Source organism: Phaethon aethereus (genome assembly GCF_964289735.1).
Source record: "Phaethon aethereus genome assembly, chromosome: Z".
Lineage (NCBI taxonomy): Eukaryota > Metazoa > Chordata > Aves > Phaethontiformes > Phaethontidae > Phaethon > Phaethon aethereus.
Window position 1 is genome coordinate 32947982 of NC_138577.1, and position 20377 is coordinate 32968358.

At 41.2% G+C, this 20377-nt stretch overlaps 1 protein-coding gene across 2 annotated transcripts in view; it reads left to right on the forward strand.

The window, feature by feature from the left end:
• Positions 1–14827: 14827 nt before the first annotated feature.
• The window catches only part of RIC1 (RIC1 homolog, RAB6A GEF complex partner 1), a gene marked incomplete at its 5' end in the record, with an annotated part of 50419 nt that continues 44869 nt past the window's right edge, over positions 14828–20377 (forward strand). For both annotated transcript variants that reach the window (XM_082012882.1, XM_082012881.1), the window contains one exon: positions 14828–14968. In XM_082012882.1, coding sequence (XP_081869008.1) covers positions 14828–14968 — 141 coding nt within the window. The remainder of the gene's footprint in view (positions 14969–20377) is intronic.

The window sequence follows — 20377 nt, forward strand, 5'->3', positions numbered from 1 at the left end:
CTCATGACTTGACCCCTGTGGCTGGTCAAATGGACTTTTCTCCCTGAAAATATGTGAGCGATCAAGAAACAAAAGTTGTCCCAGCTTCTCTGTAGTAAAGCTCTGCTGACCTGACCACAATGCTGCTAACAGATCTTATCTCAAGTTAGGTGGATTGGTTGCATGCTTTAGTGACCTATTCACTTCTCTCTTTTTCAAAGCAAAACTAGTTAAATCTAATGAGATGCCATCTCAGGGCAGCTTCCGACAGCTACATGGCATGACTTTGGAACTTCTCACAACACAGCGAACCAGAAGATCAGTATTTTTGCTAACACAATAGCAAGCAGTATAGACCTTCCTTGAACTAGCTCTGCCTTTACTGAACAACCATGCCCAGGCAAGCCCTTTTAACTTAAAGAGAGCGTTGTACAAGGTATTATAGTATGGAGCCAAGTGATTTTCAGTTGAGTAAATGATCAGCTCAAGTACTACAGAAATACCTAATAACAAACAGAGTAATGGAGAATTATAAACAAGATCACATAATAAGATCCCGTAATTTACAGGAAAAAACCATGGCAAAATTCAAGAACAAAGCAACTACTATTAAAAAACCACAACAGCTGGTAACTATGATACTGCCTGACCCCCACCAAAACAGGGAATAGGCTACTAAAAATCTGCAGCACGTTTTACTAAGCAGCCCTGAGGATGTGAAAATAAAATAGTTTCATAGCTAAGCAAATTGTGTTGCTATTCAGTTAACCCGTCTGGCTCTTGGGCACATAATGCTGGCATACTGTGTGTCTCAAAACAGCAACAGGGTTGCGATGAAGGTTTCTCATCAGGAATTTGTTAGCAAGTGAGTAAAGATTTCTTTGCATGCTAGGCTAATGGTTTTCAGTCCTATTTTCTGTCTGGCTCCTCTCCTCATCCCTTGCATATTTCATATTCCAAACTTCTCTTGAGGAGTTTGTGCCAACAGCCACAGAAAAAGCAAAAATAAAATAACAACACATTGGTTAACATTTTTACCTATGTAAGTAACATCAGCTGAGGCAGGGTACCCCTGTCTGCCTGATTGTCTCCAATAATCCCTTTTTGCTGGTAAGTCACTAATGGCTTTATTTTACAAATACAGAGATCGGAGTATTTTATGCTATTTGACTAAGGTGCCATTTCAAGTCAGAGTCTATAAATGCCATCAGACAAGCTGTCTTATGCCTAAGCACTGTGCTCTGTCCAGAGATGCTGGATGTTAGGAAAAATTTCTTTACAGAGAGAGTGGTCAAACGTTGGAACAGGCTGCCCAGGGAGGTGGTTGCGTCACCATCACTGGAAGTATTAAAAAAAAAAGTGGATGTCACACTTTGGGACATGGTTTAGTGGGCATGGTGGTGTTGGGTTGATGGTTGGACTTGATGATCTTCAAGGTCTTTTCCAACTTTACTGATTCTGTGATTCTGTGTGTGTGAGGGCTGTTTCTGAATGCCCCGAGAACAACAGCACGAGTTGCTTCTCATAGGAAACATTGAGGCAAGGTCTGTTTTTCTCTCTTCTCCTTTTAAAAAAAAACATTCTGCTGTGCACTAGCAGCATGTATGCATTCTGTAACAGAGAGACTCGGAATCCAGCTCTAGTCTTTTTACAGTTTTAATGGCACCTAGCTCTTGTCAAACAGGCATAACAGTCGTACTTTCCATTGCTATTGACATGAGGGAGGCTTATATTTTACCTGTCATTTACATGTTGAAACACAGATTGTTAAGTGGTTCTTCCTTTTTTGTCAATAATGAAATTGTAATGTCCTTTTCTTGGTGCAAATTGCTGTATTTCTGCACCTCTTGTATTCTTCTACTGGTAGCTCAGTTTTCAGCTCCTTACTTCAGATTTTCACATCACATTTGGAAACTTCTCTTCAGACCTTTGCAGCCACATTTGCAACATAGTGCAGGATTCTGCCTGTAACATGGGCATTTTATTTTGCTGTCTCAGTAAGAGGCATATTATTTTGAAATCCAGTTCTTAGTGGGCGTAGGAAGGAAGGAGGCATAAAATGCCAATATTTCAAGGATGGTTATAAAACTTAGGGAAGAGCATCACAAGACAGAACTCTCACAAGGCCAAGAATGGTACATGACTCAAGCATGTGCACATGAACAAGCACTTCTGTTAAATCTAGCTTTTGTCCAGATTTTGCTGAGTAATGGCCTGTTTTTCCCATGTATACACAGAGCTAAATCCTGAAGGGCACCGAGTTCTTGCAAGTCCCTTCATGTTCAATGGAAGCTACAAAACTGAACAGTTTCAAAGACTAGCTCTATACACTTAATTTTTCCACTGACTTCAGTTATGCATCTCCTATGCTTGCTTACAAGTCTTGTAAGCTTGTAATTTTTTCCAGATGAAAAACCAAAGGCTGCAAGAGAAGCTTTTCCTGTGTGCCTTCCCATGAGCTCTCAAATACCTATCAGAGGAATTAAACAGAAAATAACATTTTTCAAATCCATCTATTAAAAATGAATTTGTAATTGGTAAGTCACTAAGGTTCCTTTATTTTTATTACCATAGGGATTAATTAGAATTCTATCTATTTGTCAAAGAACACAAACATGGCATTTTGAAATATATTGTCTGAGTAAAAGCTAAAGGACGATCATTGGATACTGTGGACAAAGCATTAGAGTTTTGCCTCATTTAATGCTGGGGACCTCTCATGCACTATGTATCATGTATCCCAAATGGAGGGAGGTGACACAGAAATATGAGTGATTTTGATTCTGGGAATTATGATTTTTATCTTTTCCACAAGCTTCTTCATGCTCTTCGAGGAACAATATATACTGGCTGATCATTGATTTTCGAAAAAATCATATAATGGGAAGAAAACACGTGTCTGCAACGTAACAGCTTACTCAGGAAGTGGACTCACTGAGTTCCTCCTTCTGTTTATTAAGTATCTATCCAAAGGCAAGCTTCACAGGATATTCACAGGATAATATCTGAAAAGTCCTGGCAGTCAGGTCAAGTCCCTGGTGACTGGAAAAAGGGAAACATTGCACCCATTTTTTAAAAAGGTAACAAGGAGAGCCCTGGAAGCTACAGACCCATCAGCCTCACCTCTGTGCCTGGGAAAATTGTGGTACAGATTGTCCTAGAAGCTACGCTGAGGCATATGGAGGACAGGGAGGGGATTTGAGACAGCCAGCATGGCTTCACCAAGGGCAAGTCCTGCCTGACCAATCTAGTGGCCCTCTATGATGGAATGATCACATCAGTGGAAAAGGGAAAAAATGTCATCTACCTGGACTTCCGTAAGGTCTTTGACACAGTCCCCCACAACATCCTTCTCTCTACATTGGAAAGAGATGGATTTAATGGCTGAACTGTTGGGTAGATGAGGAATTGGTCGGATGGTCTCATCCAGAGGGTAGTGGTCAATAGCTCAATGTCCAGATGGAGATCAGTGACGAGTAGTGTCCCTCAGGAGTCTGTATTAGGACCAGTACTGTTTATTATCTTCATCAATAACATAGATGGTGGGATCAAGTGCACCCTCAGCAAGTTTGCAGATGAGACCAAGTTGAGTGGTGCAGTTGACACACCTGAGGGACAGGATGCCATCCTGAGGGACCTGGATGAGCTCAAGGAATGTGCCTGTGTGAACCTCATGAGGTTCAACAAAGCCAAGCACAGGGTCCTGCACCTGCGTCAGGGCAACCTCTGGTATCAGTACAGGCTGGGGGATGAAGGGATTGAGAGCAGCCCTGCCGAAAAGGACTTGGGGGTGCTGGTGGATGAAAAGCTGGACATGAGCCGGCAATGTGTGCTCACAGCCCAGAAGGCCAACCATATCCTGGGCTGCATCCAAAGCAGCGTGGCCAGCAGGTTGAGGGAGGGGATTCTGCCCCTCTACTCTGCTCTGGTGAGACCTTATCTGGAGTCCTGCGTCCAGCTCTGGAGCCCTCAGCACAGGAAAGACATGGACCTGTTGGAGAGGGTCCAGACGAGGGCCACAGAAATGATCAGCAGAATGGAACACTTTTCCTGTGAGGACAGGCTGAGCGAGTTGTGATTGTTCAGCCTGGAGAGAAGGCGGCTCCGGAAGACCTTATTGCAGCCTTCCAGTACTTAAGAGGGGCTTATAAGAATGATGGGGACAGTATAATAAGACCTAGTGTTGGGTACTGCACTTTGGTCACAACAACCCCATGCAAAGCTACAGGCCTTGGGGAGGAGTGGCTGGAGAACTGCCTGGCAGAAAAGGACCTGGAGGTACTGTTTGACAGCCGGCTGAACATGAGCCAGCAGTGTGTCCAAGTGGCCAAGAAAGCCAACAACATCCTGGCCTGTATCAGCACTAGTGAGGCCAGCAGGAGTCGGGGAGTGATCGTGCCCCTGTACTCGGCACTGGTGAGGCCGCACCTCGAATCCTGTGTTCAGTTTTGGGCCCCTCACTACAAGCAGGATGTTGAGTTGCTGGAGCGTGTCCAGAGAAGAGCAACGAAACGGATAAAGGGTCTGGAGAACAAATCTGAGGAACGGCTGAGGGAACTGGGGTTATTTAGTCTGCAGAAGAGGAGCCTGAGGAGGGACCTCATTGCTCTCTACAACTACCTGACAGGGGGTTTGTGGTGAGGTGGGTGTTGGTCCCTTCTCCCAAGTAACTAGCGATAAAACGAGAGGAAATGGCCTCAAGTTGCACCAGGGAGGTTTAGACTGGATAGTAGGAAAAATTTCTTTACCCAGAGAGGTCAAACATTGGAACAGGCTGCCCAGGGAGGTGGTGGAGTCACCATCACTGTGATTCTGTTTTAGCAGGGCCTGTTGCAATAGGACAAAGGGTAATGGTTTTAAACTAAAAGAGGGCAGGTTTTGACTAGATCTAAGGAAGAAATTTTTCAGAGTGAGGGTGGTGAAACACAGGTATAGGTTGCCCAGAGAGGTGGTAGAGGACCCATTCCTGGAAACATTCAAGGTGAGACTGGACAGGGCTCTCAGCAACCCGATTTAGTTGAAGATGTCCCTACTCACTGCAGGGGGGGTTGTACTAGATAACCTTTAAAGGTCCCTTCCAACTCAAAGATTCTAGGATTCTATAATTCCCTAGGTCTTATATTGGGAAGGACAGTGAACACAAGATCCTAGATTTTGCAATGTTTCCCCCTCATCTCTTCCTTCTGCGACTTCCACTTAACGCAAGCAACACTCGTATCAGCATGGTCATGCAGGTGGCCTGATCCAGTTCCTCCTCTCTGGCCGATCAGTCTTGAAGGTCAACAGTGAAACACACACATGCCCTCACTCACATATCTTTCATGTAGATTCATATTTTCTGTCCTTTTCAGGTCATGTACAATATTTTTCCACATCCTGTTCACTGAGCTTAACCCTGGGTCGGACCCTAGTCAGCAGCCTGCAGTTCTGAGGCCTTTGATCATTCTTGTTGACCTTCCTGCCCTTTTTGACATGAAAGGCTGAGAACAGCCAACAGTGTTCAAGTGACAAGAATACCTTGAACTTACACACTGATAAAATAATGTTCTCTTACTATCAGTAAAGTAATATTGAGCTAGCATTTGTTAGGGCAAAACATCAATGATTAAAAAAGTGTTAAGAGTCAATACTGTAGCCCTGGTTTAAGAGTGCATTAAAAACATGATTAACTGATTTTTAATGTGTAAAAACCTCTCATCTTTACAGTAGGGCACACTAAAAGTACTAAAGTGTTTAAAGTCTTTGAGTACCACTGAAGAGAATGTCAGTCACGGACGCTCTTAAAGCACATGCTTGCTAAACTGCGGTCTTCTGACTAAACATCTTGCTGCATCTGTCCTCTCTCAGGCATGCACATTTTCAGTAACAGAGGTCATTTCAATATATTGGGGGTTGGCCACCAATTTTTGTTGACCTACGTAAGTAAAACAGAAAAATAACTCTTAATATGGAAGTATAGTATTCTTAATAGAACCTAGTAATTATTCTTAATAAGACTGTAAATATGCCAGTCACTCTGAGACCTACGTTTCCCAGGATTGTTTAAGAACAATTGGTGCTATATTACATCATATGATTCCAAAAAGATGAGTAATGGAAACATTTTTGCCTGAGCATGTCCTTATTTTGCATAAATTGTCCTTTATTTTCTGGAAGTATTAAGCCAAGTCATAAAGCAGCTGGAAAACTGGCATCCAATGATACATAACACGCTTACCAAAACAAGTAAGCATCAGTGTACAGAACTGTATTTTGTTCTGACAGCATTCCAACCAGTTTGCTTCCCACTCAATAGTTTTGTGGGTATGGTCTACAAAAGCTGAAATCTTCTTTTTTTAAAATCATATCACTGAAAACAAATGCTTTGATTACATTTAGGAAAATGTCTGTTTAACTCTGTCAAGGAACTGCTGAAAGGTTGGCATGGTTCAGTGACTGAAAAAATGTGACTACCGGAGTGTAGCCTGAAAGCTCATATAGCACTTCCCCTTTTATTTACTGGTTTGATGTTATCTAATTTACATCTCCAGAAGCAGCAGCTCTACAGCTCCACACAGTGTTTATTTTAAAACATCAAACCTCTAAACAGGCCACAGTATAGTTAGAGATTTTTCTAAATGTGGATAAAGTCATCCAACTCTCTATATTTTTTCTAATGCATTCTTCTTTAATGGGTTTATTTTTCTGATAGATTATTTCATATTTGTAAGGTCCACCTAAGAATATAACTGACAGTATTCACACTTTTTGTGTATGTGTATATTCCCAGCTGGTCCTGATGTTATATCTTTTGCCCCTTCAGACCTTCAGCTGAAGTAACTACAAGCTTCTGCTTGACAAACAACTTGGAATCTGTCTCCTTAACTAATTTACACACATAACAGTTTGGTGAGCTACATATTATTAGCAAGATTTTAACAACAAAGACTTAGGTGACTTCCCAGAGACCACACAGATATTGCGGCTTGGTCTCAGACCGAAGTCAAAACTCTTGGCATGTGACTGTCCTCACTGCTCTGAGCCTCCTGATTGGAAAACATATTTTGCTTGATAGCAGGGGATAAGCATGAAGAAGAGCAATTTACTCATAAATACAGTAATGAAAAGGCTCCACTTTATGCTGATGATACTCTTGCATTGAATGGGTTACCATTTAATCAATGATGATTTGGAATAAGGAATCAGTTTTTGTGTAATATACCAAGAGATAAATGATTTCTAAGTTTTGTCCTGCAACTGGAATTTTTTTTAAGCCCGCAATAAATCATTAACAAACAGAAAAAAAAGCAGAGTTCAAACATAATTTATTTTACATTGCACTTGAACAGGAAACAGCTCAAAAACGATGACTTCTCTGACAGTGACAATTTCAGTTGTACTTGCAACTGTACTTCAAGGATGAATTTGACAGAAGGCCCTTATAAAAAAGCTGATTTTTAGTGTAGTCACTCATGACAAAGAACTAAAAACTGAACTGATTACCCGTTTCTTTCAGACACAGCCAGGTCAGTATAGACAGTATAGACAGAGATGAGCTCCTAAGGGGAATAGAGGTGGGAACTGGAATTCCTGTTAAGCAGGATGCTGTATGGTTGTAACACACGAACTGATAGGAAACCAGGATCTTGAAACAAGTGTAATTTGTTTGCATAGCACCTTGTGGATGTTCACTTACAGCATTCCATGTTTGTTTACAAGCAGCTTTGGAATAGAATTCCAGAGTTCAGATGATGCTCTGCTAGCAAAATATTTAAAAAAACCTAGCTCAACCAGTATAAATACATAATCAAAATAGAATGGAGTTGCTACAGCTCTTACCAAAAAAAAGCCTGCAGAGGGCACTGCAAGTGCTACAGGCACCTTAATACACTGTCAGAGTTTCTTTAATATGCATCTCAGTCCAAAGAACTGCCTACAATAAAAAGACATAGAAAATGAAATTAAGGTTAATATCAACTAATCATATAGAAGAAATCCCTCTATTTTATTCTTTTCTTTTACTTTGTCCCTTATATCTGCTCAAGAAGATACTTGAAAATGTGTTTTGCATCTTGACACCTTCAAGTCAGGATCCTGCTTCTTGGGTACGGATGGTGTCCCATGCTGCAGATGATGTCTAATAGCCTGCCAAACCAGACTCCTGCCTCCAACACGTATGTTCTCCTTTACTGTTCATCTTCAGATTGAAAACATTCTTCTTCAATCTCAACAGCAGGTCAGGGCATGATCTATTATAGATAACACTGTATTCATAACATAAGTGTTATAGATAACACATATCAATATAATATGTATAGCAATATAATTCAAGTGCACTTTTCTCAGTTTCAGATGATACAACACAGCAAATGTTTGCAAAATTCCAGAAACACCTAGTAAAACAAATAATTTAAATATTTAAATAATTTAAAAAGCATAACATACTACAAGTCTAGGTCATCCTACCTGCCAATGCTTCCATATGCAAGAGCTCCTATCTCTCCAACCATTTTGTCTGCAATTCCGTATCTGTGTAATATACTGTAACTGTACCGTATACCCCATACTTCAGGTAGGGGGTGTTATTTGGTAAAAACATGCAGCCATCAAAAAAGCTTAATTATTTCCTTCCACACATGGCAGCTTGCACATTTCTTTGGTCAGTTTGTTTACAGTGAGTAGAAAATGTTTTTCCAGCACTGGTTTATACTGAAAATTTTGTTAGGGAATGCATACCAGAGCCATCTAGCTCCTTCTACAATCCCTCTTGGAAAGTTTGTATATTGCCTCTTTATTCATCAAAGGTGATCCAATCCAATTAATTGATCTGCAGTCATAATGTTGGTAGTTACCTTGAAACTGCACTGTGTATTCCAGAATCTAAAAGAATAAACTTATTTCCTAAAGCCAAAACTTTAAAAATTATTTGTGATTCTGGATGTTTCAGCTTCCTAGTATCAAATATCACACACCTTCAAGGAATGCAATTCTCTAGACATACTCAGAAACCACAACGGCTTTTGGCAAAGTAATTGTGTGCACAAAGCAAATACTTCAGTGGCAGGCTACTTCTAAAACTAAAAACATATTCATCAGTCACTGAAACCCAGATAATAAAAGTCTGAAAGAAGATAATGTATTTCTAAGGATATTTTCACTGATGTAGAAGAGGATTTTTTAAAAAAACAACCCCCTCCTGAATTTATAGCAGTTAGAAGAGTATTTTTTAAAAAAACAACCCCCTACTGAATTTATAGCAGCTATGAAAATAAAATTGAGTTTCTCAGGGTTGTTTCTACACAGATTTTATTCCAAAGAACCCAAATCTTCTGCAAATGTGGTAGCCCATGGTATTGGCACAGGTATTTATTACCACTGACAATGATTAACCCATTAAGTGATATTGTCTGCTTTCAGAACTTTCAGATCTTTTTCTCCCTCCGTATTTGCCTATATATATTGTGGATGGCTGTTACTGTACAGGTAGGAGCTCTGCTTTGATTTCTCTTTCTGTTTTCTCAGAGACAAGGAAACATAAGAAAGTATTTTGGGATGAAATTCATCTGTTTTCTGACCTAAGTAAATCATAACAACAACTTCATTGTAATATTTGTATTCACATGTATTTCTACTCCAAAATTCACTAGCCAATTTACTAATTTACCTGCAAATTTTAGGTTTGGGTTCTTGAATGCTTGGTGAAAGACACTTTTGAAAATATATACATTTCCAAAATTCAGAATAAAAATGTGTCAGTTGTTTGATTCATCCACTGAAAAAACCACAGAAACACTATTGCAAACTCTATTGCAAAACTCAGGAAACTGAGTTCTAACACTACTGGTTTATACTGCTCATTAGTTACATAAATTGTCCAGTGAGAAGGTGAAAACAGTCGTGGTGGGTTGACACTGGCTGGACACCAGATGCCCACCAAAGCCACTCTATCACTCCCCTCCTCAGCTGAACAGGGGAGAGAAAGTATAACAAAAGGCTCGTGGGTTGAAATAAGGAGATGAAGAGATCATTCAGCAATTACTGTCATAGGCAAAACAGACTCAGCTTGGAGAAATTAGTTTCTGGGCTCAACTTCACTAACAATTTTGTCTACCTCTTCCCCCCAAGTGACATAGGGGGACAGGGAATAGGGGTTGTGATCAGTTCACCACATGTCTCTGCTGCTCCTTTCTCCTCAGGGGATGGATTCCTCACACTCTGCCCCTGCGCCAGCGTGGGGTCCCTCCCGCAGGGGACAGTACTCCACACACTTCTCCAATGTGAGTCCTTCCCACAGGCTCCAGTTCTTCATGAACTGCTCCAGCCTTATGCAGACAGTGAGTATAAACGGAATGATTAATCCAAAAGAACTGTACTAGTCTATTCCAGAATGATTGTCTTGTGTGGTAAAATTATGGCATCTAGATATTGTAAATGAGTATTGGCCCAGTATTTCATGTCATATACTGCATATAAGCACAGATTGCTGACGTTGATTATGTAGTAACAATAGAATAAACTGTTCTTGCCCTTCTTTCTAGCAGTATTTCACAGGAATACTCCTTCTATTTGTCTTGGCTGAATTCAGAAACTGTCTGCAATACTCAAGAGTGATTTTTCTCTGTGCTTTATTAAAACTCATGGCTTTGCAGCTGACTAGCCTTCCATTTAATCCACTGTTTTGTTTTCTTTTCTTTTTAAAATGCACTTTTCTGTGGTGTTATAGCAAATAATTTCCCTTTTACTGTTTTTTTTAAATTTCTGATATTAATATTTTCTTATTTCTTTAGATTTCATCATTAAGGATGATAACAACCGTTATAATTCACTCTCTGAAATCATGTCTGTGAATGGTCTATAGGAAAATAATTTCAGTATTTGCCCCTGTTCCATTTTTATGGATCTGTTCTCAACAAAAAAGTCCATTTTTGGTCAGTCAAAGGATGAGTAATAAACCAGGCAGTTTAAATAACAGGCTAACCTATGGCAATCTTCACATTTCAGCAGCAGAAATCTGCAAGTTAAAGGACTCATTTGTTCTATAACCAGTTTTAAGAAGTCAAGATGACTCAATAAAGATATTTTGATGTACCTAACACATATGCTCACACATTGTCATATAACTTTTGTGGTTTATAAAACATAATGCCTGCATTTTTAAGCAGCCTGGCAAAAACTTCATGACATTGACTATGACCATGCCTCACTAGCAGTCTAGACTTAAGGTTTTTTTTGGTTTTTAGCTTTGTTGCTGGTAGTGATGATAGTGGGGGGAGAGGTCTTTATTTTTTAAATTTCACATACAAAGACTGACCCTCCATAACTGTTCATGCAACAGCTGCAGCTATAACATCAGATGAGAGCTAGCTGCACCATCTAAGTGAGAGTTCATGGCAATAGCTGCAAATCAATGCCAGGAGTCTAACAGTGGCAACTGTGCAGAATACCTATCTTCCAGCAGTGCACTCATCCTGAATCTACTTTTGCCACCAGCAGCATTTCCTCCTTCCTTCCACTAGCCTGCTAATATCGAGACTTACGTATCTAGGCTTATGATATTTCAATGTCCCTAGATGTTCCCGCAGTTCTGTGTGAGCTCTTCCTTTTCAGGACACAGCCATCTCAAGAGTGCAATTTCCAAACAACTGACTGCCACTGAGTAGGCAGCTGTAAGCAAGCCTTATCTTCAACTAGGTGAACTTCATCACAACTGACAACTGGATCTCTGTGCACAAAGGGTTTTCACAATTCTATCAAGCTTTGTTATCAAAGTCTTGCTGCTGTATCTTGTAATTGTGCCTTGGTAGCCACTGCCAGATCTGTTCAAGAAGCTCTGTGAGCTTCACCCCCTGCATGCATTTCATTTGTACACAACTTTTGAGTCCCAGGATATTATGAGTTACATTCCTATACCACAACACTATGAAATGTCCTTATGTTTGTGTACTCCAGTACAACTGGCCTATGATTAAAAAAAGCCTGTTATTACCAAATTACCATTCTAGGCATCTAAACGTGTTCTTGATTCAGCCCGCAAAAATGTTCCAAAAAGACACAGTTTAGATCATATTCATATCACTGATGTGAGGAATTTGAGTCACACTTTTTAACAAAACACTGCACCATCATTATTTCTAATTTCAGTTATGTGACTCATGGCTCGCCACAGAGAAAGCAACAACAGCAGCAATGCAAACAGTACAATGACTTCAGTCTCTTTACTTTTTGCACAATATACAGATACAATAAAATCCCACAGTGTAGTTGCTATTAACAACAGTAGCTGTTTCCTTCATGAATGCTGCTCTCAGCAAGCATTGTTCTGCAGGAATAGCACAAGCTGGAAGCATGTTTGCCTCTTACACATACAAGTGTTAGGATGCTGTAGCATTAACTAAGGAAGCTACAAAAGAAGTATGAAACACATGCAGGTCCCTTACTTATTGTTTCATGGATTTTCTTTGAGAAACTTCTCTGTGCTTTCACCAAGTTAGATGAACTTGGCAAAACATCATTAATCCAGAAGAATGACTCTAAAAGCCACACCTATTCTTCAGGATATATTTTGTGGCATTTATTTCATAATATGAGGAATAGAAGGGCAGTTAATAAATGAGATGCTACTACCCTCCTGAATATTATTTCCTGTCAAAAAAGCAGGTCAAAAAGGGTTCAGAGGAGACCTTCAAGCAAGGAGGGTGTTTGTAGCAGAAGCACTGATTAGCATCTATCTGACAGCAGGGAATTTGGTGGTAAGGCATTTCCAAGTTGCCCACTTAAGTCTAGGGTATGAAATATCTTGGTATTTTGCTCCTTTACTACAATTTTTTTCAAGGTATATTACGTTTGTGTCTGGATTCTAATACCTACATCCTATAACTCATGTCTCTTTTTGTGTTTGTGTTCAGACAGAAATATTTCAGCTGGAACACAGCATTCATATGGTAACAACAATTTACTACCACAAAGAAGTTAGCAGAGAGCAGGCCTTAGGTGTGGGGACAGACCACGTTCTTGCATGCAGTGACCTGTTTCGAGACAGCCCCGTCCAGAAGAACTCCTGTAAAAAGCAGTGCTGGCAGACTGGTTCAGTAACCTCTCCATTGTTTCTACTGGTAGCTATTTGTTTCCAACACAGACACTGCCTATGCAATGGTGTGGACATCTATCTTTAGTTCTCTCCCATTTCCTTTTATTTTCCAATTACAAGAGGACACTAACAAGCCTTAATCACACATCTAAAGCTATAGCTTTAGTTTCTACTTTTCATCTGCCACATGACATGCTCCTGCTCTCTCCTATAATGTGTGAGTGGAATAATTTGGGCAATCATGGAAACAAGATTAAAGAACAGGTCTTCACTGAAAAATGGCCTAGAAAAAAAAAAGGTTGTGTTTTTTTTGTCCCCCAGATTTATCAGATCCTTGATCCAACTCATTACACGGGTGAAGTGTTTGCTCACACTGCGTGAGCAACTTGTTCTCTGCGCCTGCGCTCATCTTGTCCCCGAAACACAGCTTCAATGGCAACGTCCATGCTGGCAACCTGCAGGTCTTTCTCACCCAGGCTTGTCTCTATCACCTACAGCAGCCCTCCCTGGCACCCCTCTGTCACTACCCAACCTCTTCACCTCCCAGGTGGCAGTCCCGGTGCGAAAGGGACCTACTTTGTGCAAAAGCTCCGACGCAGGCCCGGGCCTCCCAGGGCTGGGAGGCGTGAGCAGCCCAACCGCCGCCGGCGGGAGCCTTACCAGAGCACCGCAGCCTCGCGGCTTGCCTGTCCGGAGCGGTTTTTACCCCTCTACCGACACGTGCTGTGACGGCGGGCCGGCGGAGGAGCGGCCTGGCCCCTCACCGACTACTCGCGAGGGGGACAGCCCCACGACCCGTCACAGAGGGGCGGTAGCATGTCGCCCAAAGGCCCCCACCCCAACACCCAGGTGCGCGTGCGCAGACCGCCACCAGACCCCCTACCATCCCCCCCAGCGCAGTAGCGGACAGCACCCTTGAGGGAAACACCCCTCCCGCACTTCCGCCCCCACCCTTCTGCGCATGCGCCTATGAGCCCATTCCCGCCCCGCCTCCTACGCCTGCGCGCGCCTTTTCGCCCGGAACCTTGACACGGAGTCTCTCGGGGCCGGGGGTGGGAGAGTAAACGCCTCTGACGTCACTTCCGCGCGGTCCCTCTGCCGTGGCCAATGGGAGCCTCTGCGCCCGGCACCGCCCCTCTCCCCCCTCCCCCCCCTCCCCCCCCTCCTCCGCCGCGGGCCCGCCGTCGCGCTCGGGGCTGCGGCGTTTAGACGCCGTAGCGGGGGGAAAAGGAGGAGGAGGAGGGAGATGGCGGCAGAGGCCTCGGCGGCGGCGACGACAGCGACACGGAGAGCGGGCGGACGAGGCACCCGCAGGAGGGAGGAGCCGCCGCTGCAGCCGCCGCAGCTCCCGCGGGCCCGCTTGGGGCAGTGACCGGCCGTCTCCCCCGCCGCTTCCCTTAGCCCGCGGTCCGCTTGGCTCTCGCCCCTCCCCGGTCTCGCCTCCGCCTCTGCTCTCGGCGGCTGCGGCGCTCCCCGCCCCCACGCCCGCGCGAGGGCACCGGTGGCGGCTGGGGGCTACGGCCCGCGGCTCCCAGCGGCGGGGAGGCCTGAGCCGCCCCCCTTTCGGGTGCGGGCGGTGGTGGTGAGGCAAGGAGCCCCGTCGCTTCGTCGGTGATTATGCATGGTCGGCTCCGGGCCGGTGGTCAGAGCGTGTCGTCCGGAGGCCGTCGAGCCGGCAGCAAGCCCTCCTGCCTCTCTCCTTCGGCTAATGTCCCCGCCGCCCCTCATCTAGGCTAGAGTAAGCTGAGAGCCCCCTTCTCGGGAAGAGGGAAGTCTACAGCCATGTATTTTCTCAGCGGCTGGCCTAAGAGACTGCTGTGTCCTCTGGAGTCCCTGGAGCAACCTCTTCACATCCAGACGGATCCCCAGAGAGCTTTCTTCGCAGTGCTGTCCCCATCTCAGCTAAGCATCTGGTTCTGCAGAGTGAGTATCCATCCTCCTGTTGGCCCTCGGGCCCCGCTCCCCCCAGCTGAAAAGCCCTCTCATCTGTAAAATGGTGCTTTTTCCTTCCAGAAAGGGCTGTAAAGTTTGGAACTTTAAGGATTGTAAGGATTGCAAGGATTGTAAGCTCTAGCTTACAGAACACATCATTATTTGTGAATTAGAGCAGTTAAGCGACGATGTTTACTGATAGCAATGTAGTGTTAAGAAAATATGTAAGATAAATCTACTTGGAGTTAACACCTGTTATTCCTGAAAGTGAGACTTCTAACAAATTCTTTTTTTTTTTACTTTGACTTTAAATAGTGCATAAGCTTAATATAAAGACTGTTTGTAGCAATGTTTTTTTTTTGCAAACATGCTTCATGTCTTCTGCCTTCATATGTCCTGTGTTTTGTGTAAAAGAACATATGAATGTAAGAGATATGAAAGACGTTTTTTACAAAACACAGAACAGACCATAATGTTCCTTGTAATACAACACAGAACTTCACAAGCTTTTCTTTTCATAAAAAAGTTTAAAAGTTTTGCGGCCCTAAACAGAAGAATTGTCATGGCTTTTGCATGGAAGTTGCTGCTCTAGCAACATCCAGTTTGAGACTGTGAATAACTGACATGAAGTGCCTTGGTCTTAATTCACTTTGAATTAGTGTGGTAACAAAAATGCTGTTTGTCAGTTTGATTTGATGACGCTGGGTCCTTTTAAATACTGCCTAGGTTAGACCCTAAATCTGTCTATAAATATCTCCAACTCCAGGTAATTTATAGACTTCGTCTCATCTTACAGGAGAAAACTAACAATCCAGTTTTAGAAAGCTGATACTGAAAGGTATCAAATGACAGTCATAGCCTTAAAATCTTGTTTTATGTTATGCTGAGATTTTATCGCTTTACATTGTGTTGCGCTCTGCATGGCTGTTCGTGAGTTTCTGGGTGGGGTGCTGATGCTTTTTTTTAACTTAAACAAATATCCAATTAGGACATAAAAGCCCAGTAACTATGCTGTGTGAGCATAATCATGTGGTCTCTGTTTTCTTCGGTTTGCAGCACATAGTGTAGATAAAGTGCACTCTTCTAGCTCTTGCTAGTTCTTAAACCTACAGTTATAGTCCGTCCAACAACTGATCTTGTCTTCCAGGAAAATACATAAAAAAAGAACCGGCCTGTAGAATGCTTCTCAAGATGAGCCCTGTTGTCTAGAATGTAGTTTACTTTATGGTCTCTTCCTGAAGATGATGTTCATTAACTTACGTGCTTGGACTTGTTTTGAAATGTTAATTGTTGTATAACTGGCTGCAGAGCACTAAAGGAATTCACTCGATGCAGAAAAGTTGAGCAAACCTACAGGATATTAAATTTTTTTAAATACACTTTAATTCAGTATGTAATGGGTGCTTTTGAGGAAGGTGCTGACATTGCCGGGCTTGATCATTGACTGATCTTAGACTAAGAAGTATGTTACAATCTCACCACCTCTGTGGACACCTGGCTGTTAGCAAAATCTTGTAAGACAAAGGTTTCTGTTAAAGGCCTTTTTAAGAGAATCTCTCACATTATTTTTAGGTATATGGCTGAGGTTGGGGGTGGGGGTTTTTTTGTTTGGTTGGTTTTTGTTTGGTTGGTTTTGAAGGTGAAGCTTAAAATCATATGTTGGACTTTTATAAAACAAACTAAAATGATTGCATTCTAGAAAACTTTTGGTTTGTCAGAAGTATCTTCTTTGGAACAAGGCTAAGTTCTGGTCAGGTTGAACTAATGCAGTTTCTGGAAGTAGAAAAGCCTTCAGGCTGATATTCTTGTTAAGGCTTATTACTATCTCAACTATATGTGAAAGATTTCATGTAAGAATGAGGTGATGAAGCTGGTGAAGTTCTGTTTTGTATTTTTCAACAACAGAGGCACCTTTGAAATACCTCCAGGCATGTGAATTTACATTTGGTATGTGTGTTTTTCAAGTGAGGTGGTAATGTTTAAAGCTCCTTTTCACCTACAATGTGCTAAGAACTAATGGAACTAAGGAAGGTTTATCCCAAAGTGTGGTTTGTTTTCTGGTTTGGAAACAATATGGGTGTTAAGATTAGAAACTGGAGTAAGTGTTGTGGGTAAAAACAGATGGAATTGTGTTACCGTTTTTGAGCCAAAAAGTCCGTGACTATTTTAGATGTTATTTTGTAGGGAGGGATTGTATTGTGGATAGAAAGGTCCTGAATGTTTTGATCATGCACCAGTATTGGTGAAAGATTTTTGAGCACACATCCTCAATATGTATACATTTATTTATTTATGAATTGTATGCATGTGCTACTTTACTAGTATGCATGTTACTAAGTATACACAACACAGAATTTGAAAAAGAATGAAGTAAAGCTGAAATAAATACATTTTAAATTCTCCACTTCATTTATTAATGGTACAAAAATATTTTCTTTTTGCACACCAATGGTTTGTATTAAATGCATCCTACTTTGGAGACCAGTTTTTCTTAAATCAGAAGAAATTTACGGTCTTGGTACCTCAGAAAATTCCTTGACAGTAAGAGCCAATGAAACTGTTTTCATTGACTGTATTGGAAAGCTTGTCATTCTTTTCATCCTGGTAGTGTTAAGTGCTTGAAGGTGGGAAATGAGAAACTTTAATTCACGGAAGAAACTCTCTGAAATGCTAAAATGGGGCAACTGATGTTTAATAGATTTAGTGGGAAACTAAAGGTGAGGTTTCACCAGGCATCTGTGCAGTCCTAAGTGTCTTGATCTTCCCTGCTTGCACCTGTATTTTAGTGGCTCTTACAGTGGACTAGTGATGGCTTTTACAGAGTTGTTCAGTTTACTGAACAAATAGAAACCTGTTTATTTCCGCTCATGAAGGTATCAAAGGAGCATTGTAATTGGCTTGCTGAAGGTGTTACTCCTTTAACAGTAGTGGCTTTTAATTTTAAATTGGTTTGATTACCTCATGAAGTAAGAGCTTGGGGCAGTACAGAGAATTCTAGATATTCACCCATGGGGCTCTAGATGTTAAGGGCAGGTGTATGCAACTGAGGAAGGAGATGTGATAGATGAGTGGAGTTCCCCCTGTAAGTGTTGAAGAGTGAATTGTGAGCAACAGGAATAGACTGATGACGTAGTTATATGTATAAATATAGTTCAGTATTTCCTTTCTTTAATCTTAGCAGATGTGGCAATGACAGGAGTAAGTACTGTCCTTGAATATTTAATGAAAACTCCTGGAGGTTGTTGGACTATCTGCTATGACTGTGCCAGTCAAAACCAGTTTTGTAAGATCTCTGAAGCAAAGAGTAGCTTGCCTCAACTACTCATTTTGAGGAGCATTACTTAATTACCTACATGATTATGGGTTTATGATTTACATCTGCCCTTGTTTTTAAACTTTACTGTTTTTTCTAATGATGATCTGATGTTGAATCAGATCACCTAAATGAACTATAAGCTTATGGGAAAGCATGCATGTCAGAATCCTAGATTGTCACATAATCTCTATTCATTTTAAATGCTGAATAAGTCTATGTTCAGAGAGCTCTCATAACTCACTCTTATGTGCTTTTTGTCTAGCTGTTGCAGTATTAGAATTGAGCTTGGTATGTGCTTTAAATCTAAGCATACATGTTATTTAAACAAAGAGGACAAAACAGGGGACTGTGCTTCTGTTTAGAGAAGTGATGTCCGTATGCTATGACTGTATGCTATGTCTGTATGCGGTTGTTTTTGTAATCTTCTTTTAATGGCCACCTTTAATAAAAAAAAATAATTATGTTTTCACCATGCTTTCAGGATTTTGCTTTCATCTTAGAACTGTAGGCAGAATAACTTACTGAATTACTGTACATGGCCATTTCCTAGGTAGGATTAGATACAATTTCTGTAGCATTTTTATGTGAAATTTGATTGCAAAATTGACAGCAGACATCTTGATAATGGTGTAAATGGTTGTCTAGTGCGAACAATATGACACAGATAGCATCAATGTAAACTAAGATGTCTTGCCTCTTATGCTGTGTTTTTTCCTTAGTAATTTAACCCCTGAGATGCTACTCTCTTAACTGATATCCATCAGACATTTGTCTGAGAAGGCCATTTCTTTTTGTATGTTGATAACGGTGATAGTTGTGATGTTATTTCTATTATAAAGATGTATTTGTGGTTACATAATTAAATAAATAAGAAATACCTGGATTTTTCATGTGAAATGTAAAATCATCATGTGAATATTCAGTAGACCGTACCAATTTTTCAGTATCTCCTGTATTAATATAAAATAGATGACCCCTGAAAGACATCTCAGAATTACTGGCATAAAGGGAAAAGCATCCTCGGTTATGAGTTTTGATTGTACAATTAGTTGCATATAAGAGAGTGGTTTGTCAGTATGAGATCAGAGATGAGGTTAGAGAGTCTATTCTCCATCACATACAATTCCATTTAATCCAAATTTAAGCACTTGGCAATTCATGGGGCTGAGGACCAGCAAAGGTCTATAGAATATGTCCCTTCTTATTGGCAACATTTCTGAGCAAGTAGGCTAACTGAAAACTTTCACTTGGCAGAGGTAGTGATTGACAGTTCTGATGCACTTTGGTTTTTTGAACTCTTTCACAGTAGCTTACGTGAAGCACAGTATTGGGAACTGTGTCTGCTGTGTTTGTTGATGGATCGTCTGCTGTTTCTGAGCTTTCCAGCTGCTTAATCTGAATTAAAGGAGTTACGCTTTTATAATTAATCCTGTAGAAATTGTTTTATCACTATCTTGTATCTCTGTTACTGACAAAATGTCTTTTTGTGGTCTATCTTTTTTTTTTTTCACTCACTAATGAATTTTCCTCATGCATGCATGCTTTTCTTCATCTAACCTTTGTGGTTTATTACTTTATAAGCTTACAAATCTTCAGCCTTTAAAGTGGAGCACAGACCATTCAATGACAAAGTGCACAGTGTCACCAGGATTTTATTTTGGTTTTTTCCAGCCTTGTCTTTGTCACTTAGATCCTAAGCTCATCAGAACAGCATGTTTTTTGATTTATGCCTACAGCTTAATAAAGCATTGAAGCATTTGTTTTATAAAACTAAACAGAAATTGCCTGTTGATTCTAAATGAGATTAATTTTTGATGTCTAGAATACTGAGTTGTTAGAGATGAGAGTATTAGGATTTTGACATTTATCTACGGCCGTGCCATCTACCATCAGGTTCTTATATTGACGTTCCATTAAAAAACCCAAACCCATACATAATACCTTGTTGTCAGTTACTAATACTCTTGCAAGCTCTCAGCAAATACAAGAATATTCTTCCTAGATGTAACAGTTGTGAGAAGACTGCTAGTCTTCCAGATATTAAGGATCTGAAAGCTATAATTAAATGTAAAAAATTATTTGGA